General features: G+C 39.7%; 1 protein-coding gene and 1 long non-coding RNA gene across 2 annotated transcripts in view; one reads left to right on the forward strand and one right to left on the reverse strand.

Moving 5' to 3' along the window:
• The window catches only part of rtn4r (reticulon 4 receptor), a 42010-nt gene extending 31486 nt beyond the window's left edge, over window positions 1-10524 (forward strand). Inside the window, exon 2 of the mRNA XM_040154527.1 lies at window positions 8532-10524. Coding sequence (XP_040010461.1) covers window positions 8532-9913 — 1382 coding nt within the window. The 3' untranslated portion in view covers window positions 9914-10524. The remainder of the gene's footprint in view (window positions 1-8531) is intronic.
• LOC120804848 overlaps window positions 1-24351 on the reverse strand; it is a 53675-nt gene that overhangs the window by 19539 nt on the left and 9785 nt on the right. The window lies entirely within an intron of this gene.

Below are 24351 nucleotides of genomic sequence, written 5' to 3' on the forward strand. Positions count from 1 at the left end.
TGCATTGATTGCAAGGGCTCGCAATCCTCACTAATTTGAAATTGTTGATATGAGGGGCCCAGAACTGAACGAGAGACCATGACTCCGTTTTGGGGGTGGTGAATCATGTTTTGTTTTTTTTTTAGAAAACCTGAGTAAAAACCTCATTCAAAATACGTTACAGCTGTTCTTCTGTAAACATACTCAAATGGGAACGTACATGTACATATATCTGGAATCCACTTACTCTTTCAAGTGGTACCAACATCTGTTGACAATTAATGTCTCTAAACAACCCTGTTACCTAGAAATTACCTTCATATACAAGTAAACTGTTTTCCCAGTTACGTTGTGGTGGCCATGCAATTGCTGGCTGGATCTGGATTATGTTCAGAGTCGACTTTTTTTTGTACATTTGTACATTTTTTAACAGCAGCAGAGTCGCCAGGAGTTGGTTGGGGTGGAGTTGGCGTGGGGTTTTTCCTATGTTAAACCAGACCACAATCTTTTCCCGAACCAGGTGCCGTGAACGCCTAAAAATTACCATAGAAAAAGTTTAATGCTGTAGTCTAGTCTACATGTGAATATTGTACCGCAAGGTTGGATGTTTTAGCGAAAAACAAGCACGTGGTCCGTGAGCATTTTACTGATATGTTCACCATCAACATATTTGTAACTTGCCAAATATGTAAATTTTACAAACATATCCTCGTTACATTCGTAGGAAACGTAATTTGGTCACAATTACATTTTCTACAGAACATTTTCTATTGCAAACTAGTTGTACACAAACAGGGTTGCACTGAATCAATTTATAACTAAATTTATTCATTGATTATGGAGAAAAAAAGAATTGCCAGTACGTAATGCAGACTTCTATGTTGCAAAATGTAAACAAATATAAGCAAAAACAGGGCTCAGGTATAGCCCACAGTTAACTCAGTGATTCCGAGGCAACATCATACTTTCTGTTTAAATTACCCAAAGCATGTTGGGGACTGTAGTGAGAAAACACAGAACATACTCAATGGAAATAAGAGAAGACAAAATCAATATAGTGGATGTACAGAAAAAAAAAAAAAGTTATTTGTAGTAGCATTCACATGCCAAACAATGACATTAGTAGCTGCCTGAAAATACTCATATGTGGCACATCTACCAAGGACACTTAGTAGATGTAACTATGGTGTAAGCCTGTAAATAAATGGAGTGAAAACACAGTCTATAATTCAATCAAAGCAGTCAGTGCGGATATGGATTCAAACCTGAACTGATTCAATGTTGTTTCCTCACACTTGTGTTATTCTTTGCAGCGCAGATTTTTATACAACCCTCTAAAGAGGAGGAAGACACTTTCTGTTTTAAACGAGAAAGGATGCCTCCTAAAATGTTGTTAACACCTGTGCTAAGGTCTACCTGAGAGCTAAGCAACAACTAGACACATGGGACATGTAATGTAGCAGCTACCCTCATTTATTTACTCTCCAGTCACGTGTAGATAAGATAAAGCCTTATACACTCTGTTAAGCCAAAACGCTTGGCTGCACACTATTGGCAGTCCGTGCAGCAGAAAAGCCAAAGTAGGGCATTCTGAATTTTTGCTTCTCTGTGGCTTGAGCAGTACATCTGGACACCCCACACACTCATGCTCAGTGGATGCCTGCATTATTTTCAGCTTACATTATTCGAATTATGCATTATGCATTTTACATGGTTTCACATGTGAGAATTTGCCCATGTCTGTGACGTGTGGAGGCGGGCACAAAGCTGGGTTTGAGCCATTCTGCAAAACCGTATGGTTAGACTTGACTCCAAACGCCTTCCATGAAACATTTAATAGTGAGCTGTGGCAGCACTGAGGGCAGCTTTGTTTGCTGCCAACTATACAGTAGAGTTGTGAGGAATGTGCCATTTTTGCTGTCTAATCCATTAACACTATGCCACCACATTACAATTAATCCACTGAAGGGGCATTAAAGCATACCTAACGCTATTTAAGCTATCCTTAATGCAACTAAGAAGAAAAAAAAAATTGCCATTTTAGCAATTAAGTTGATTGATAGTTGCAGGAGTGCTGCAGTCACCGGTCTAAGACGTATCCATCCTTGACTAAAAAGGGACACTTAACCAACTGTACATGTCATAGATTATTTAATAGTAACGAGGAGTCCGACACAGCCTGTGAAAACAGTTGAATAATATTTTCTGTGGCTCTGGAGGAGCTTTTTCAAGTCGGAGAAAACGATTCAGGTGACAACGCTCGAGTATCTCCACCCCGGCTTTTAGACTACAAATTTGTAACGGAAAGCCTGGAATACAAACTGACATGGGGTTGGTAAGACATGGGCATTTACCAGGCAGGAAGGATCTAATAAAGGATAGATATCGATTGGCAGTAGTGAGTGTGGGATCAATCGTTTGTGGAGCTTGATCGAGGGACTAAATGTCAGAATATCTTAGCCTCTGCTGCATCCACTTTGACCGCTGTTTTTATAAATCTTTCTCAGTCCCCCACTGCAAATTTGATAAAGGAACTAAATCACCAGTGTACTTAAAAAGCATTAAAAGCACTCAAAGTATCGAAAATACCCATTATACAGGCAGAATGTCAGTGTTAAATTACTATCGATTAGGAATTAATATGCAAGCAGCATGTTGCAGCTGGTTAAGGTGGAGCTAATTTGAACCATTAGTTTTCCTTTAACCTATGTTAATAGGTAATTTAAGGATTTAACCATAGCTGCCAAAGTGGAGTAAAAAGAACCATTTTTGGCTATGACATGTTGTGAAGAAGAGGTCTTAAGTGACACAAAATTAAAGTACAGTACAGTACAAGTACTTAAAAATGTTGCTTAAGTATAGTACCTGTGTAAGTTCACGCTATCATGTACTTTTCACTGCTGTAGACAGTAACGGCAGTTTGTAAATGTTGAGCACAACACAGTCTAGAATGATAGCCCACTGCGCAAGGATTTGAGCAGCTGGGAGGTCAGTACATCACTCAAGGGTCGATGGTAATTTGATTGGCAGTTGTAGCAAGGGAGAACTCTTCACTTCCACTTTCCCTTCCAATTGTTCACCAGTCGAGCAGGGATTTGATCCGACAGCCCTCTGATTGCAAGCTCATTCTCTCACTGTCAGGATATTGCCAGCCCACTGCCTATTGTTACTGTTGTCACTTCTCAATAGTATGACATGACAACCTATCTGCCTACCGCAGTTGTGCCAAGCCAGAGGTATTTACTGTATGTACACTGGTACTGATTTAATTTTTCTCACAGACAAGAAGAGACCTCCATGTATGTGCACACACATGCGTAGTCTATGTACACTGTCTTTTTCCACATGCACACACACGCACACACACACACACTGTGTTTTTCCTTCTGCCAGACGACCTCCGGTTCCTTCAGTTATTCATGAGCCATCTGCTTGGGCAAGTGCTGTGTCAGATGTGTGTCAAACAGAACCTCATCTGTCCCCCCGTTCGTCTTCTAATTGTGTCCTCGTCTACATGCTGATGATGCCCCTGCAACACTCCATGGTCAGCCGAGGGACTCTAAGCTGGACTCGCCTGTCCATCGTGTCCTAAATAACCTGTTTGATCTGATGTGTGCATCTTTATTTAAGATCATAGCATCTGGTTCATCAATGTTGTTAGGGCAAGCAAAAATCTGTCTTTGTGTGCTTCTCTGTTTGTTTTGTTTGATTGTGCACCTTCTTCTAGGAAGTGGGTTGAAAATGAATCAGGTCTGCAAATATAGGCAACTTTTTCAATAATAAACATTAAATCTTCTTCTTACTTAAGCCAAAGGTAAATGTTACAGTCTTTATTAAAACCAGAATCATATCATAGTCACTAGGACACGGATAGGAAGTGAAATTCGACATCATCGGGTTGAAAAAGTACTGAAATGTATAAGCGAAGAAATATTACTTGACCTAGAAGTAAGAATAACTACGCTGAAACCAGGTAAAAAGAAGAAAAGTAGCTCTTTTGAACACTATACTCTAAGTGACAAGGTAAATATAGTTGCCATAAAAGGACCAATGTGGCTTTCTGATCACAACCTTTTCCATATCAATATGCCCTACCAACCAATCCCTCTGCAATTCAGTGTTGCTCTTGAAAGTCAAGACCGTTTCCTCTCTGTAATACAACTTTTTCACAGGCTTAGGAGGGAAAAGAGGTTCAAAGCAAACTTAAATGGAATATTCTCCTGTTCTGCCATGACAGTGTAACTGTAGGCTACTGTGTGATCCTTGGCTTTCAAAAGCTACATAAGTGAAAGTAGAAGTGCTGATTTTAAGATGTACTCAAAAAAAGTTAAAAACAAAAAAGGGATTCTTCTATGGTAACCAGAGTACAAGTAATTATTGCTTTACATCCAGGACAGCGTCACTCAAACCCCATCAAGGTGAAGGCTTTGAGAATCACTCAGGAGTCGGGAACATGAACCTATGTCCATTTTCTCCATTTTTCAATTTTCCACTGTGCCTCATAAAAGAGTGCTGGACTGTCTCTGTGTCAGTTTCTACAATGGATGAAGCCTCAGGAGAAATGTCTGACGTATCGCACTTATATGAGAATGAAGTTAGGTTAAAATGCTGGTATTCCGGTTGAGTATGAGTGAGGAACATTTTTACACAGCTAACTACCTGCTTTATGCAAAATGTAAAAGTATTTAACTATTAGCATGTAGCTCAATAGCTAGTTTAACCACGTCACGTTTGCTTCTGGCGGAGAAGGGCAATGAGCACCAGATTGGAGAGCAGACGGAAGCAGAATAGTCAGCCATTGATGATAGGCTTGAGATAGAAAACAAATAAACAAATTCAACATAGACAAAAACAGTGGGCTACTATAAATGATTCAAAAAAGGTGGTGGAGTCCCAGTCACCAGCCTGTCTAGCAAAGGTATACAGTAAATGCCAAGCTGGAAGTCAAAGAGCAGTTTAAAAACAATTTTAAAACAACATAAAAAGGAGAACTTTCTAAAAAAAAAAAAAAAAATCTGTTCTTAGTGGTAGAGTATAATCTTCCCATTTTTGTATTCTTGCTCATAACAAAGTTGTTTCTGTGAGTTTGTGCTGCACCAAGTTATTGCCCATTATTACCCTCGGCTTGCAAAGTCATTTATAGTATAGCTGCATAGGCTGTGTTAAAACTGGGCTTCATACAACTGTCATATCCTATACAGTTTCTCTAAGTTATTCATTCCAACATGATATGAAAATAATTTTTGTATGCATGGACGGATTCACACAAGATACATGACCTTACAGAGAGGGATCATGGCTATATTAAATGCAGGTCCGCCTCTTAGCAACACAATAATGTATGATTTCAGAAAGAGGCCAGGAGGTCCCTCTGGAGAACTACTGTGATTCATCTCTGACAGAGACATCACTTCCACTTTGGGCCAAGGGGATAAGACTGTCATGTTAGCCGTGCCTGCCCAATCCCCAGCCCTTCAAAGTAAAGCCACCGTGATGAATCTCAGACCCACTGAATGCGCTGTCCCGACATGCCCTCTGTGTTCTTTGCAGGTTTCAGAGCTTGAGGATGGGTTTAAATGCATGTCGTATTTTTCCCAATAAGACAAATGAGTGCTGAGAGTTTGGTTAGAGCTCCAAACATGCCAGGGACAATTGCAAATGAGCAAGGATTCTGGTTAAGTGATACGCTCATACAATAAGCAAACAAAGCTGTCTGTGCCCACTCATACCACTCCTGTGGGCATCTCTCTGTTTTTGCAGCTGAATGCAGTGTCCTTCAGCTACTACTAGAGCGCTGATACTGATATTTTTGGACTGAAGTTGCTGTTAGCTGTTATTATTTGTCTACAACACTGGCTGCTTTCATGCCCAAATTGTTTTCTCAAAACATTTAATTTTCCTTTTTGACCACAGAACAAAACTTTACTGAAATCTATAGTAATGAAATTCTCTTAGGTAAGCTGTTAACAGGTTTCATTGCAGGTCTTACAGATTGTTATGCCTGAGGCTGGCTGAATGAAGTCATATCTTCACCTTCATTGGACCAGCAAGGGAAACTGAGAGGCCAATAATCAATTTTTGGTAGAAGACCAATATAAGCCCACTTTAATGCCCTAACCAGACTGCCTTCAGCTGTATCACATGATTTTGGAAAATCTGTTTTGACAGAAAATTGAATTAGTCAAGCAAAGAAGCTGCATCACCAAAGAAAACAGATCAACTTCAGTTCACTTCCCTCCCATATATTGTCAGGCTCCCATTGTAAATAGAACGGCTTGTTTTGGAGGGGGGGGGGGGTTAAATGATGTACTTTACTCAAAGCTGAAGGGGCCACAGTGTCAGTCAGAAGGAAACAAAGAGGCTTGTCTGCTCTTAAACAGAGTGATGATTGCTATTGTACAATAACATAGCTCTCAGAAGAGAGGCCACTTGCAGGGTCTGAAACAGGGAGGCAGTGCTCAGAGCCATGTTTTGACACAGCAGATAGGGGAAGATTAAGTGTTGAAACCAAAGCTGGTAGAGGACGATAAAGAATGGATTTTTTTTTTCACAACCTTGTAGTATTTTAAGATATTAAAGTTTGTGTCAACAACTTAGAAACAGCTATGAGGACAAACAGTCAAATATTAGTTGCTTTTGGTGTAATCTTTGCTATGATTTAGATTTGAAGCAAAAGTGGAAAGACCAGCATTGTTGGTTGACCAATCAATAGACATGTTGAACACATCTCTTACATGAGCTGTATATAGATACAGTACAAGTCTCTAGAGTGGAAGGTGAGAGGTCTAACTGTGAAGCCATGCAGAGGTTACTCAGAAATGTGATTATGGAAGAGTGAAATGGTGCAAATAAAGCCACGACTCCAGGATTGCTGTTTGTAACTTAAGGTAATGCCATCAGTGTGATGCAGATGTGAAAATGCTGTTAGTGAGCAAAAAATAATTGGGATGGAGTTGATGGCATTATGTGGCTTATGCTGTCATTCAACAGATGGTTAGAAAGACAAGACATATAACGCCAAGAGTTGATGAAACTAGGCTTTGACATGCAACGCGTGGGTGGAAATAGCCTGTCAATGAATAGACAGCAGAGGGGGGAAAAATGAAGTTGGCGGAGGAGAAACACGAAGCGTGCTGTGCGATAAAATATTGCTATTGTTAGGCAGTGCTGTGGGAAAAGTGCTGCGATGCAGAAAGAGCGGAAAGTCTTGACAGCAGTCTGACGGCTAAGTAGGAAGATCGGAGCGAAAGTGCAGCAGAGGGCTGCTGTCAGGCCACACCAGAGCTCAGTTTAACAAGGTCCAGAGATGAGCTGCACCAAAACACATTGCGGGGGAATAAGAGGAGGGAGAGTTGGGATAGAGGAAGGGCTGAGTGAGGCTCATGCATTTTTCCAGAGCCTCACTACCTGTCATGCCTGCGAGCCTGGGATTCCTTACATGTGCCTGGGAGCAGAGATTGGAAATCTTCACTAAAGACCAGAGCTGAAGAGAATTCATAGATTTGGATGAGTACCTGCCATTATATGGTGAAACCAGACATTCCTACAGGAATGACATTCCTACACGAAGGAATGTGTGAGCCCCAATACATACACTTGATCATTCACATGTGGTAATCCAGCCCATTTCACTTATCATGGTACTGTGCAGCAAGATGATCTGAACCATGGCAGAGGACAGACAGAAATAATTAATGTGAGCAAATGCAGAATACGCCTTATTTTAAACATGGATGCCTTCAGGGGAAACACACACAAGAATCTTACAAGCCCCACTCTGAGTGCTAACATACCTCTTGTATATCTCATCTTCATGCTGCACTTAGAAAAAATGCTTCAGTCATGGCCGCACAGTGGAAACTCTAGCAGGGCCTCTGTAGCCCTCTTTCCACCTTGGCCCTAGGCATCAATCTCTTTGCCTGGCATGAAAGCTTATCTCCCAGCGCCAGGCTAAATGTCAACCTCAGGAACGCTGAAACACCATTAGTTATGTCCGCCCTATTAGAGCAAGCTAATTCCACATAAAAGCCACCCACCCAATTCTAAATGAGTCTGCCTTGACAGGGCTCTCTTCAGCTCCTTAGGTCTTCACATCAGCAGAGGCAGCAGAGAGGAGATGTACCCCCAGATCCTAAAAATACCACTGTTAAAACAAATACTGAATCATTGTTATGAAGAGGATTCCCTGTTCTGTCGTAATATGATAAACTTTACAATTTATGGATTTTTTGGATTTTGTCTTTTTTGTAATTACATAGTGTGCGCAGTGTCATTGGCTTAAGTTGTGAATTTAACTATTGCTCATATAGTAACCTCATGACTGTTTTAAGAAACATCTATTTCATCTATAGTTTTCATCTATAGTTATGGATAGCTATACCCACACGCTCTTATATTAGCCTATTTCTCAGTTCTTTTAAAGGTTTATGCATATAAAATCCTGACCTGAATTCATCCATTTGTATAGATTTCTGTGACTGTATTAGAACTGTGACTTTTAATATCGACATACATTATTTACTTATCAACTGTCTTGTTTTCTGTCTTCTTAGGGGGGCGACTCCTGTTTCTGGTGATGTGGCTGAACCTTGTGCCTCAAACTGACAGCTGCCCTGCCAAGTGTGTGTGCTACAGTGAGCCCAGGCCCACTGTGGCCTGCCAACAACAAGGACTGTTTTCCATCCCTACTGAGATCCCTGTGCGGAGCCAGCGGATATTCCTCCAGGCCAACAAGCTCACGGTGGTGAGGTCCACCAGCTTCAGCTCTTGCCACAATCTCACTGTTCTCTGGCTCTACTCAAACAACATTAGCTACATTGAAGCTGGAGCCTTCTATGGCTTGGAAAAACTGGAGGAACTGGACATTGGAGACAACAGCAACCTCCGCACCATCAGCCCTACAGCCTTCCGGGGCTTAACTAAGCTGCACACCCTCCACCTGCACAGGTGCGGTCTGTCAGAGCTCCCAATTGGGGTTTTCCGAGGAATGTTCTCCCTACAGTACCTTTACCTGCAGGACAATAACATACTCACCCTGCATGACGACACTTTTCTGGACCTTGCCAACCTCACCTATCTCTACCTTCACAATAACAAGATCAAGATAGTAACGGACAACATGTTTCGAGGCTTAATCAGTCTGGACCGGCTACTGCTACACGAGAACCGGGTTATCTATGTCCAACCCAGGGCTTTTAGTGATCTTGGTAAGCTGAAATCCCTGTTCTTGTTCTTCAACAATCTTACTGTGTTGTCAGGGGAGACCATGGACCCGCTGGTGTCCCTCCAGTATTTACGTTTAAATGGTAACCAGTGGATCTGTGACTGCCGGGCGAGGACCTTGTGGGACTGGTTCAAACGTTTCAAAGGTTCCAGCTCTGAATTGGAGTGCAATGTTCCTGATTTCCTGGCAGGAAAGGACCTGAAACGTCTTAAGAGCGAAGACTTGGAGGGATGTGTCGAAACACCTCAAATCCAGACCAATCTCTTCAGTTCCAAGGCACAGTCTGGGAAATTCCCTTCCACCGAAAATCCCTTGGGGGACACCATCCCTAGGTGTTGCCTTGGAGATAACGATAAGTCCTCTATCCTGTCTGGCAAGAGCCGCCAAATCACTAACAACCCCCTTAAAGAAAAGGAGAACATGTCCAAGACTAAATTTAAGGAGCCGGAACGAACAAAAAACGAGACCCAGAACAAGCAAAATGATGGACCACTGGGAACCTTGTCCAACACCCTGGACAAGTCTTTGGAAAATCTAAACCCTGACCTCATAGACAATCTGGAATCATCTACAGCGTCAAACAAAAAGAAAAAGAAGTGTTCCAAAAAGCCCAAATCAGACGCCCACTGCATCAAAGGCCGGGGTTCTACTTTGCGAGTGCTTCGCTCTCTCTTCATTCCCATGATCTGGATATCTCTAGCCATGTCTTAGGACTCCTGATCTCACTCTGAATACAGGACTCAAGATTGCTGATGCTCATGACAATGATACAGAAGATGCAGTGACATCTACAACAGGCAGTGACTGAAAAGCGAGGAGTCTCACTGACCCATCGAGGGTGAGGACAAACAATAATGAAGACGTTAGAGTACTTTTATCAAAATGGATGCCTTTACAGAACACTACAGATTTAATGTATATAATGAATTGGTGCCCAAAATTGTTTGTTCTCTATGTACTTAACTGTACTCTGTCTAAGCTACACTTCTGAGATTCCTCCCATTTTCCCTCCCAAAGCTTTTACTGCTTAGACAGACCACCAGAAGACTAAAAAAAAAAGAAAAGACAAAAACAAAAAAACAAATATAGGAAATCAGAGACAGAACGCACACAAAGAATGTTGGGTCCGTTTAATGAGGATAAACGATCTCCCCCTATTATTTATTCAAAGTGATGCATTTGTTGGGTAATGTTATGTTTTTTTTATGTTTATAAAAACAAATGTTTTATCTCCCCCAGTTTCAGTTCTATTTTCATGACAGAAAGGGTATATGGGTAGCATTTACCAAAAAGAATGCTGTCGGTTTGTTTATGAAAATTGCAAAGGAACCATAGATATGCATTTTATTTTACTTGTGTACAAGTATGAATATATTATGAATAAAAGTTCTTATTTCGTATATGTTGTCGATATTGTGTGATATTTTCCAAGAAGACAGAACACGTGGACTTCACAGCTTCTCAAATGTGAAGTTTTGCAGCTTTTCTCTGTTTTATAGATTGTAAATTTAATGTTTTTAGGTTTTTAACTATTGTTTAGGGAAAAAAAATAAATGAAGACTTTCCTTTGGGTTACTGTAAAGTTTTTATGGACATTTTCACCATTTTCAGACATTTTACTGACTGAGTAATCAAAATAATAATCAATAGATTACTGATTAATGAAAATAATTATTTGTTGCTTCCCTTGTACCTCAAGAGAAATAGTGAAGAAAATTACCAGTCTTCTTGCATGCATACTCTCAGCTCATGCTGATCTATTCTGCTCTGTTGCTGGTGTGCTGTTTTAATGAAGTGACTAAAAACTAAATTAGAGGGGACTTTATTTTAAGATTGTGTCAGCAAAACTGTTCTAAATGAGTACCAAAATGCATTTGAATTTACAAATAGCATTTGCATTTAGCATTAACAGCAGCTCATATTATATCCCACTAACCATATTGAGAGCCAAACAACATTCCTCCTCCTAAACAGATGGTGCGTCCACTGTGGCGTGTTCATTGTTTTTCAGGATTGTTGGGCAAGTGATGACCAACTGTTTAGTCAAATCTGGCCTCATCCCAAACCTCAGACGTCCAGATTCTGTTTGTTTTCCTCCTCAGCCTCTCCAGGACATTGGCATCACAATGCTTGGGACACTACAGAGAAGACCTGCATGAGCTCAGTGAAATAAAGAGCAGAAATAGATTACCCTTTCATTGATATGCATTTTGAACTTTTCACCTGTGCTTTTCAACTGATGTAGCCAACTGTTTTAACTTTGATCTTAATTTGGTCAAGGAACCATTGGTCTAAGAATAACTCATTTGGGAATTAAATTATCAGGCCTTTGTTTGATCTTCAGTGGTTACAACCCCCGTTCTTGGTGCAATCTCCTTAGGCTTTAGGAAAGATCAAACAAATCAATGATTATGCGATAATATGCAATTTAAAAAAAGGTCAACATCCCACATCAACATCCATCTATGCAGTATATTTACAAGTCTTAAGTGACTGCTGCAGTATGATGATGTTGAATGAAATGCCCCAGGCAGCTTAACAAAATTCTGCATCGAAGGACCTAGTTATGTATATTACAAACACAGCCACATTCACCATAATTTTGAGTGAATTATTAAACAGCGTATGAAAATGTTGAGGGAATATTTAAAAACTGACTCTTCAAATCCCAACCTTGACTTTGAGAGCTTTAAAATGCCCTCAAGGCATCATATTAAGCACTGTTTTGCTTTCTTGACATGAGAAATACAGTATAAAACCCTTCAATTCAAAATAATTTTAGCTTTGAAATGTCACCTTGTCATAGGGTGTGTTGTCTGTGCTAGGTCCATGCTGTGGCGTGTCCACAGGCCAGGATAATGCAGGAATTAAATTCTGCAGCAAATTAAGTCAAGATCTTGTCAACAGCCCTCAATATATCTCACACAAAGTGAAAGGATTAGAAGGCAGGGTCTCCACAAATCCCCAGAGCTTTCCATTGTTGTCGATTAACCCTGAAAAGTAAGAGGACTGAAGGGGACCTGAGAAGATATTGATCTTTGGTAGGATTCAACAGAGAAAATAAACAAGGCCCCTCCAACAGAGTTGAACCACCCTCTGCTGATACACAAGCAGCTTCAGACTGAGAGGATGCAAGTGATGGTGTCTGATTCAGTCAAACCTCTTATGTATATACTGTATCTGCTCAGACATGCAGACAGCCACTATGGCCATCACTTTTTATTTTTGTTGTATTTTTTATTTTTGTATAAACAGTCCTCTGCTCCTACTCTTCCCCAGTCACATTAAACTTGATGAGAGATGCCTGAGATGTTGTTAAAACCTGCAGAAAAAGGCTAGTAAGTGAAGAGTTGAGTTGACTTGACTTGAGTTCAGTTACTGTTTTATACAAGTCGAGAAATATATTGCTGGCGTACAGCAGAAATGACCAACCATTGTCTTTCAAAAAGAATTCCTTTGTATTTTACATGTATTGAAAATGCAAATATAGGAAAAATGGTTCAGGTCATTATTACGGCTTCAGAGTCTGCTTTAGTTCAGTTTGCTTTTTAGTTTTTTTTTTTTATTGCTTTTTAGCGGGATAGCTCCAAATATTCTAAAAAAGACTTAAACAAAATTAATAAAATTTGGTGGAGGGTTGTGGCATCGGCCAACAAAAAAGTGACTTTTTTTTCTGCCATGATGTGTGTTTTAGTAAAGGTCCGAATATGAATTCAGATTAAACATTTGTAAACATTTCCTGCTGTGACAATAACAGTTTTGGTACAGCCACATTTTTTGACCAAGAAGTTAGGGTCTCAATCAAAAAATTAATTTCTTGTATTGTTTCCACCAGGCTTAAAGAACAATTTCAATACTTTGTCCTGCTATCACTGCTCATGCTACCATGCCATCGTTATCCTTCTCTTAATTTTAAACAAATCACTGCTGGTGTCTCTCAGTAAACAGAAATCAGTTTATGCTATCACAAACACAAAACTTAATCTACTGGAAGGAGTCACCTTTGTGTTCTGTGATACAAGTACTGGTCCTGGATTATTAGTTAAAAGGCATTCCTGCGATTAAAATATTAAGAAGTGTCTTGACTTCATGGGCACACATTTAAATGAGCTTGATCGTGTTAAGTATTTCCATGGTGGCAAAAAACAAACGCCTGTGGATTTCAGACTTTGAAAAAGAGACTCATGCTGAGAGGAAGCTAGAGTTCCTCCTAGCATGAATAACACTGGGAATATTTGGCAAGAAACACAAATCAGCCCTCATGAGTACATCACGTCTCATTCACCCATTGGAGTATATATTTTACCACTACTCTCACACATAAATAACAATTACATTTCATGGTCCCTCTCCCTCTCCACCTCCCTCTTATCTCTTTATTCTCTCAGCAGATGCCTGGTTTTCATGCATCCCTCCCTTACATTTTGAAAACAGAAACAGGGCTAGGTTAGTAGGAGGTTTGGATCAAATGTGCATATGATGGTTATAGGTACATATTGTATAAAAAATGTAGGCCCGGATTGTACAGAACTAGCCACTAGCAAGCACAGGGTGACATTTTTTGATATGATGATAATTCGAGACTCCCCAAAATCAAGACATAACAACACACATTTATGGAAATTTTGAATTAGAAGATTTTGAAAGGCTATTAGTCACTGTTCCACGTGGGTTGTATGGATAAAATTGCACTGACTTTGGATGGCTAGTCCCCCCTTCATTGTGATTCTCATCACTGCTAACTGCACTCTTAAACTCATTAAACTCACTCATCAACTTTCCCCACTCCATTGTGGTACATTTTATCAAATTGTATACTCCGACAAACATGTCTGAACACTTCTACCTACGCCGATACCCAATGTATAAGCAAAACATGCAGGTCCACTGTCTGTGTTCAAGTCCATTTTGGAGTATATGCAGCCCATTATTACCCACGAAACATATAGGGCGACCAACCACTTCTTTTCACCTGATAATGGGTATTTATAAGTCTGAAGGTATATTCAGACAAACATTTGCACTGTTTAAAAAACTTGTTGCCCTGGCAGTGTTATTTTACAGTTTACCTGACAAGATGAAGGATAAAATGATTTTGGCTGTAATAACTATTCATATTCTTAAAACTGTGTCATATTATAACACGTGTTTATAAAAGTCTTTTTACATGTAATAAACCTTTAAACTCAGGGCTGTGACTCAAACTGGACTTCCTAAATTGTATTACTTCTTCTCCACAAAACCTATAGCAACCACTAATACTTACACAGCTTCTTTTTAATATTATGCTATTTTTGGTCCGATAATGAGGTCCAGACTATTCTCCCCCAGATCTGTGTCCCCTCAGTCACTCTTACCAACCATTTTGAGTCACTAGTACATTGACTTGGACACGATCCCTCACTGGCTTCCCACCAGCAAACAATGCCAGTTGCGTTAGTTGGAATGTCCAACTAAACAGAAGGAGGTATTATATATACACATACATATATACATATATACACATACATATATACACATACATATACATACATACATACACATACATACACATACATACAATACATATACATACAATACACACACACACACACACACATATACACATACACATATACACGTACATAAACATATACATACACATCTATACATATACGTACACATCTATATCTATATATATATATATAATATACACACAGTATATGTATGCCATTATTTCTGGACCTTCTGAGTTGTTAAGCATGTCTTGAGTCACAATAGACTTTCACACCACATACGGTCTGCATGCACACATACACACATACACACACACACACACACACAACATGGAAACATTCCAATTTTCTTCCAGCTGGCCACCCAAGGAGACTAAAAACCCATCAGCCCTGGCCTCTTTACAAGCCCCTAAAGTTACTGACAGAGGCTGTGAGGTCTGACAGCAGTGCCATACTGGGGCCACAGCTCCATTTAACAGTGTCCAGAAACATGATAACCTGAGCCTGCAGGCCCCTGCTGAACGTCAAGAACTTTCTCATCAGTTGGTGCAACAACTGAAAACGGCTGCTCAGTCAGAGTGTATTTCTTCGTCTCAGGAATACTTTTACCCTCCTTTTGCACCGATAAAGGGAAATTAAACTAATTATGGGCCCTCCATCTGCAGTGAGGGTCCGGATGCAACATGGATTAGCATCTTGGCAAGAAAATCAAGATAACTACAGGATATGGAAAAAACTCTGGTAAAGGAAAATAATCAGCATAGAAAAATGTTGCATTTTGCAGCTGACATCCATGCGCATCACAGTTAAAACGACAAACACCAACAGCCATTTATTGTATTTCACTGGTGTAAGGGTTAGGTCTAAATTTAGCATTATTTCTATAGTTCAACATTTACAGGTTCTGATGTGAATATTTTTGGATAAAATTAAACCAGTAATCAGTCTTATCTGACTAACCAATTTAATGCCAGAAAACTGAAAAAAAAAAAAAAAAAAGTTTTCCCCATCACTGTAGTTGTTGAAGGGTGTAATGTTTTAGGAAAACTGATGGACCTCATGACACACTGAAGCTCTTAATGCATCGTGAGAGCTTTAAATGACTAATAGATATCCTAAGCTTTTTTAAGCAGGGGTAAAGCAGGTATTACTAACTGCCACTACCGAAGGAGGTTGAGTAACACTGACTGATGAATTGTAAATGGAAAAGTCAAGGATATGTGAACCAGCTAGAGTAGCTGTACGCTTACAACTGTAATTTGTTCAGAATCCATGTAGTACAGCCCAGCTGCTCTAAAACAGAAAATATTAAATGCATAAATACAACATGAAATAATCATATTAATACAGAAATGTATGTATAAATTTACCAATACATTTTGAGAAAATTGAATAAATTATTAACACTCAGACTAAATGTTATTTCTTTATTATTTCACTGTAACAAGAAAGACAAAAAGACAGTGGCGAGTCTTTCTTTTTGGTTGCCCTAGTTAACATGAGCTTGTTGACGGCTGCTGACAGTCTGGGGCCATGTGATCGGCTGAGGGGCGAGGGTGTGTAGATTGGTGACAACACACTCATGAAAAGTCATATGAAAAAACAACTGCCAAAATGTCATCAAGAAATAACAGTGCACCACCTCAGACCATCTCATATTTAGATGGGTGGCACTTCTTCCCTATACATGGCAGCTGGAGTGAGAGGATTTGGGGCATTCTTGTGGATCTGCCTGGAGGAGGCAGCATTGGGGAAAGAGTGGTATTGGATCAGTTCCCTTCAACAACAAGTCCTCCAAATTCAACTTAACCTATTTAATTTGCCTTTTGTAACCGTCCTCCAGAACGACAAAAGTGCTCTGCGTCCCCTGACATCTTTGTTTGGGCTAAAATTTCTCCTTTGTTCAGGTTAGAGGACCTTCGTTGACATGGTTACAATAAATAAAATCTATAATAAAAAATAATAAAATCCACTTGGTTATAGATAGGGAATGATAATGGCTACGGTTTAAGAAACCCAACATTAACTGTTGGTTGGAAACAGGAAACAAATAGCTGTTTCCTTTGGCAAAGTTCCGTGTTTTGTTGAAAACTTCATTCACCCCAACCTCCTCCCTATATGCAGACTTAGTGGCTCTTCGATAACATCACCTGACTTCCTACTTTGCTCCTGATGGACTATAGTCATAATTCCTATGGCTGCTGGAGGGCTTTGGCACTCGAATGTAAAGGGATCTGTTTTGGAGCATTTGCTGAAATGACTGATAGGAAGGACAGTCTCCCCTCCTGAGGGTCTGGCTGGTCAAAAGCAGGACCAATATCAAGTACAATACAATAATGTAAAGGGACTATTGGAAAAATGGTTCCAGAACATGGGGTCATGCTAATGTTGATGAGGGTAAATGATAATTATAATATTGTTGACCAAGTTGACCAAGCTGTCAAGCTGATTTTTTTTTTTCATAACAGGTTAGGAAGTGATGTGGCTTGACAGGGAGAAAGAGATTTAACTCTTCTTTCCTAATACTGTCATTCAGATTTTATGTAGCTCTGTTTACCCATGTAAACTTTCTTCAAAGGAAGTGAGCTTAAAAGCAGGGAAAACAACGAATCACTGCCTGTTTCTGGATGTCTCTCTATTTACTGAAAATGACCCGCCTTCAACTCCTAATGCAAATTCTAGTAGACGCTCCATGTCTCCTCCAGAAAACACCAGCCTTTGATCATAAGTAATAAGGCATTTTTTTCCTTAGCTTCAGTGAATGTGACTGAAATATTTAAGTTCATGGCTCGAGGCGAAGGCTTATTTGAGAAAGTTTAGACCGCTCACTGCAGAAGAGTCCCAGACTTCAACAGAGGGGCTAAAAAGTGAAGTACAAGTAATACAAGTCATTTATTATTTTTTTATTTATTTATTTATTTTTTTAAATCAAGGTGTGTTAGAATATCAGCATTTCATTTTGAATTTCTAATCTAATTTGTACACAGTTTTAGCTATGCTAGCTGCGCTTAAGCCAGTTATTTAAGTAATGTGCAAAAAAATAAAGTCAAGATAACCCAGGTAAACCCATACTCTCATAAAAAAAATTGTAGTTAAAATGTTCTCATTTGATATTCAGACAGCACAGCTTGCATAACTAAGATAACATACGAACTGGAATTATTGTAGTCTTTTTCTTTGCCCCAGGTAGCCAATATATTGCTTGATGTTAACTGAAAGCTTGCAAGCAATATAATAGCTTCGTCTCAGGGCTGCCTGTGTGACAGCCCAGTCTCTGACTGATCTCAGAAGTTACCAGGATGCAGGTTCTTGTTTTTCCTTTTTGTTTTTGTTCATGAAGCCGTTTTATCAAAGTGCTGGAATAAGCGCAAAATTTTTGCTCAAGTTGAAACAGTCCCCATTCTCAGACACAACTTCAGTTATCAACACCTGGGCTGTCTTTTTGCATCTACTTGTGTTTATTCACATCCTTCCGTTGACTTTGGCTATTGCACAACATCTAAAATTGGCTCTGTTCTGTCTGAACACACCTTTAGAGACATGTTGCATTCACTCCATGTCAGCAGAATAAGGCTTTTTCGCAGAAGAACTTTGACCAGACATAGTAAGAAAAACACAGGTGCAAATACTGTATTAAATGAATGATGGCTGAATTCCATTTAGCTGCTCAAGGTCCTGGTATTGTGTATGCAGCTCACTTTGGGTCACCGACCTTCACCAATTTCAGTGGTCTCTTGAGGCAACTCCGGAATTGTTATTGTATTGGTTTTAGCCCCCAGAGTGCACTCCAAAAGTCGTATCTGCAAGACCTTCCCCATGATCCTTTTTTAAATGATGAGGATCATGATTCTGTTTCTGCCATTAGTGCTATCTCAACATTAAATGCTGCTGAGGGAAAATCTTGAAGCATTTTAGATGTAAGTGGACTTAAAATGTAGCTTTCACCATCCAAGGAAGGTCAAAATCTACAAGGCCATAACAATATGTGAACAACACTGAAAATGATGCAGAATTTGTGATGCACTGGACACAAGGTTGGAAAACATTCTCCAAACATTATCCAAATATATTTAATAAGATTTATTAAAGAGTGGAAGAATTATGATTAGATTGACATCAATCCTGAGGACCTTTGCCTGATGAGGATAGCCCTATCTGACTCACACCAAGGCTCTATCTAGGCTTGTTTTTTGTCAGAGATAAAACAGTATGTTATGAAACCATTGGACTTCCTGGCCAGAAAAGAGGTGAGCTGTATAATTCAGAGAGGGATAATCTTGTGAACCATTTATGTGGGCTGAGCTGCTCATTATTTCTGAATCACGTCTGGATTTGGGAATGTAGAGTGGCAATTTGTTTTCAATCCTAATTCAGCAAAATTTATGCTGCACGTATGTTCATACCCATGCCTGCACCAAGGGACACACAGTTCCCACTAAAGCTGAAACTGGAAGCTGCAGAGCTTTTGCAGTAGATTAGGCCGATATCCAATAGGATTTGGTCCCATACACCTCATGAAAGCACTGTGTAAATGGGTCCATCTAATGATCCAACTTAATATGATTAAAAAGAATAAAGCTGCCCATATACAAATGCTCCCTCTCTTGTGCTCTCTTGCCTTGTTGTTCTGTTTCTCACACACGTACACATTCCTACCTTACCAACAGCGGACTGTCAAACTAAGTGATCTCCACATTTCTAGAAACATTTTTTAAATTTAATGTCTAGTAAAGTCCAAGCCTGCTTTTTTAATTTTCTTTTTAAAAATTGTCGAGAGGATATGCAACCCTGACCAATGTCTACCTATTAAAGGAGGTGACCTCCACCGCAGGAGGATTGGTTTTGTCGCCCCACTTACCAAAAAGTAGCAGGATTTGAACCAGACCCTGCACCGCTGGTGCCTTATGGTCACAACCCACCACGTTATCGATTCACTTTGGGTGTTGGACTTCAGAATTCACTGAGCCTCATAAGAATCAAACCCACATTCTGTGAAATTCCAAGCAGTCCTCTAACACAAAGTTATTTGGTCCGAGACACTCAAGCTCCATTTCTTAGAGTCCTTAAGTTTTTCATTTGGGTGTTTGGACTTCAAAATTCAACTAAGATTAAACCCACAACCTGTTGAGGAATCCTGGTGTCTGTATCTGCCTGCTTGCTCACTGGTCTGCCTGTAAGCCTGATATCTTTATTAAAAGCAACTTCACCACTTCAGCCTGCTTGTGTGTCAGCCTTTGGTTCCTCGTGATCTGTGTTATTACCAGCAAACCCTGACAAAAACTTCAGAGCAGTCTTCTGACATGCTGAGCCATGACACTTCTGAGCTTTATTTCTTAGAGCATTTGAGTTTTTGGGTGTTGGACTTTGGATGTTGAAAATTTATTGAGTCTAATAAGGAAACCCATTTTCTCAAAACTTCAAAGCACTCCTAACACCCTGAGCTACTTGTAAAAAGACACTTTACCAATATTTCTTAGAGCCTTTGAGTGTTTCAATTAGGTGTTGGACTTCAAGTCTTTAGCGTACCACCTGAAAATTGGTCCCAAGACTTAAAAGCTTAAGAAAAGTCCTAACACCCTGAGCTGTCTGACCAGACCCACTTGTGCTTCATTTCTTGGAGGTTATGACTCTTGCCTTTGGCCATTCAGACTTCAAAATTTTGACCTCAAAACTTCTCAACAGTCCTCTGATTCCTTGAGCCATTTAGTCAAGGCTGTTTGCACAGTGTTTCTTAGACTTTTTTGTCTGGTTTTGAAAGTCATACTTAAAAATTCATTTAGCCTTATAAAAATCAAACCTCAGAAATCAGAACCGTAGTCCTTTTTTAACATGCCAGTCAGTTAAGGATTGTTTCACTCTTATCATTAGAGCTTTTGACTCTTTCCTTTGGTTCCTCTGTGAGGGGGACTTGTTAGCGTGGGGATTTTGTTCAGCGGTGCAGTTTTGTTTTAATCCTGCCCATTGCCAGTACCTGGGATATCAAAACCAATCCTGCTGCAGAGGGTGAGGGACCACAGTCCCCTCCAGAGATATAGAAGCAGGAGATTGTCATGAAAAACCACGACTGGCTGGCATTTTGCTTTAACATGGATGTGGAATAATTTTGTAAAGTATAACGTTAAACTGTGTCTCCACCCTGCCGCTATAGGCTTGGGCCTGCATTGGCTCTGTGCTGTGGACCTCCCAAAAGATCCCTTGTTGGATCACTGGTCCAACATTGGTGAGTATGTAATGTCAGGGGGGACCTCTGTTGGATAGGTATGAAGAGAGAGAGACAGAGAGACTTGTTTTACTGTATATATGGGGACCTGTCATTGATATAATGAATTCCCTAGCCCCTTACCCATCACAATTTTGAATGCCTAACACTTACCTAAACCTAATTTTAACCCTAACCTTAAAACCAAGTTTTAACTTTAAAAAAGCAATTTAAACTTGTAGTGTCCAGCATTTTGGTCCCCACAAAGCCATCAGAACCCCACAAGTATAGTTATATCATTAAGGGGTCCCCATAAGTAAGTGTTTTTTTTTTTTTTTTAAACCAGGGGGCTGCTATACATGTAGAGTGGAGGGCCCCACTAAGCTGTCGGACCCCACAAGTATAGTGGGCTGTCAGTTTTGGACAACACGAGTGTAGCAAAACAAGCCCACACCCACAGTGTATTACCCAGGGTGCTTCACATTATCCGGTTCGTGAGGCGATCTGTGCTGATGTGTGGTTATCCTCACAAGGCCAACAGCACACACACACAGTCACATAATCTCCTCCAAACTAAATTTCCACAATCCATGTGCAGGACTCACACCATGCCTTCTGAAACACACCCACCAGCACTTTGTCCGACTAATCCGCTGTGATGTAACACAAACCGACTGGAATGAATGCAAAATGAGATATAGATATAGATATAGATATATATAATTTTTTTTTCGTCCTTTTAAATTCATTTCCTTACACAGCATCTTTGGTGTTTTAAATACAATTGTTGGGAGGATTTGCACTGCAAATAGAATGACTTGTGTAGCCAGTACTGTGATCCATTTTTCCTTGTACTGTGTGTTGATGCATTTTCGGTTCCTGGAAGTGGTGCTCTTTTCCATGTCTGCTAAGGAATTAAAGGCAAAGTACAATATATACTTCTGTGATATTGCATGTCTCTGCGGCAGGACAGAGAGCGGGTAATCGTATCTTGCACATGATCCATAATTTACACCCATTTTCCTGTTGATTGTACCTCCAGTAACAACACTTATCTTTAGTTCTTTTATGATGCAGTTTGCAATTTCAAGTCATTTTAATTATGAAGCCCAAGATGGGAAAGGAGAGAGAGAGAGATTTCTTTTTGCATAGCATCAACAGTAATCCAAAACAGCTGTAAACCAAACCAAGGAGAATGGATTGAAGTACATACAATATGTACACAACTGGAAGGATGATATGCTGACGAAACCTTACTAAAAAGGACAACAACAAAAAAAAGACGTGAACAGCTGACATTAACAAGCTGACAGAAACAAGAAGTCAAGTACTGAAATGGAGGGTGAATGATTGACATTAACAGCCTGCTAATGGGTCTTTTCTCTACACATAATGGACATGTTGATTTTCCCAGACTTTAGATTGGTCTGTCACTATAGTGAAAGCATGTAAACATAAGATATTTCCTTTTTATTTAGAAAGGAAATAAATAATTTTACCCCCACTGCTAAACTTCTAAACTGTAGGAATGAAGAACGAATAAATCAGGCACATCATTGCTCATATGAGACTGTCCTCCTGTATTATTAAAAAAACAAAAACAACAGCCCATAGGTTGTCTGTACGAATAGCTTTTTACAAACCATAGTTCAATTTTTCTTGTTAGGTAACCTCTAGTGGCCGTAATAATCAAGAAAAGAGCAAAGGAGGAATTTCTACATATAATGAACATAGTACAGTATATAGAGACACAGTCTGTGTTAGGAGGAGGTTGGGGTGGACCTTTTTTTTTTTTTTTTTTTTAAAACCACGTTTATTATCGTTACCGTGATCATGATGGTTGGATACTCCTGCAACTGGTATGCTCCTTTGGGTCCTATCCAAGGGTAGGGACAAGTGACCTACTGTATATGGTTGGAGGAGTTGTTTGCTTTATACCTAAAACCAAGTTCTTCTATTAATTTTTGGTGTTCCCATTTACATTAAAATCTCTGTTTCTGACTAACATCACTGGATATTTAAAAAAAGCCAAGCTGCGGGATTCAAACTATATATAGGCAGGATCACTAATCGTTATCTCAAATCAGCAATAGTAAGTACCAAAAGTGAGGTCAAGAAATGACATTTTCAAAGGAATATCTCTTTAAGTAGGACTACTGGGTGGAAACGTGTTGGTCCTTTTATTAAGATCAGCCATCATCCGTAAATTACAGGATGAAATATAGCCGCAGGACAGCATGGAGTAACATGTTGCATTAATGTACTCTCTACTGTGAAGCCATCTTCACGGGCAGAACATGCTCTTTACTGGAAGAGTTTGGCCAGTCAACATTTCTTGATGTACCTCCGGGGCTTAGGGGGACTGATGTCCAATTCTTTACACTTCCATGGCTCCAATTTTCACTCTCTAATGGAGTGAAACATGCTTCAGTGCTAAGGAGTTCAAAAAAAAAAAAAAAAAAAAGAGCTTCCATTCCCTGCAGCACTGAAGAGCTGTAGAGTTGCAAGACAGTAAAAAGATAAATGGATGTATTTTATTCTGTTGACAATGTTCTTTTAAAGCCGTTTTGACTAGAGTTTCACCTTTTTTTTCCCACTCTTAAATCCTGTTAATGTCATCACTAATATTTTTTTAATTTCTATGACATTTAAACAAAGACCTCTTTCTGTCAAAAGGAGCCAGGACCTGTTTGTAATTGTATTTTTTTTTCCTTTTTTTTTTTTTTCTTTTCTCCTCTGTCTCATCAGGATTGGTTCTCAATTCTGCTCTTCCACTGCCAATAACCTGCTAGTGCCTCACAACAGGGGAAATCTGTCCTGCTGTTCAATCCTGTAAATATGACGGATTTCTTTTAATCTGCACCATTGTGTTCTCATTCGTCGCTCCGGTTCTCCTAAATCTCTTCATTCTTTGGTTTAGACAGAGAAGAATGCAGAAAGAAAAAGAGAGAGAGAAATGGAGGGAGGGTGGGAGAGACTTGTGATGCTGTTTATTGCTGGAGTAACTCCAGCCCAACCTATCTCATTAGTCTGTTTTTGATTAAAAACTACTCTCAAGCTGATATCATTAACCTGCCCACACAACCATACACTCTCAATGGGGCCTTACAAACAAGCAAGAAGGACTGAGCTTGCGCCACGTGTGAGCTCTAAATTCACTCATTTTATTCATAGCTACAACACCATAATCATGAGGGCTATTTTTTTTCTAACAAACTGGAAAATAAACAGGTTGATTTACCAGTTATTGGGTTGGTGTATACACTGACTAGCCTGTGTTGGGGTAAAAGAGGGCATTCGCTATGTATCAGCGATTAGTGTGGAATCTATAGCCTTTTCCCCACTGTCACCATTTATAATCCCTTCCTATGTTCCCTTATCTGATTGCGGCCCCAGTCACAAGCTTCTCGGTGTGAGATTACAAACATCTGGCGGGTCATCTACTCTCAAGCTGT

The sequence above is a fragment of the Xiphias gladius genome, chromosome 19 (assembly GCF_016859285.1).
Source record: "Xiphias gladius isolate SHS-SW01 ecotype Sanya breed wild chromosome 19, ASM1685928v1, whole genome shotgun sequence".
Taxonomy (NCBI): domain Eukaryota; kingdom Metazoa; phylum Chordata; class Actinopteri; order Istiophoriformes; family Xiphiidae; genus Xiphias; species Xiphias gladius.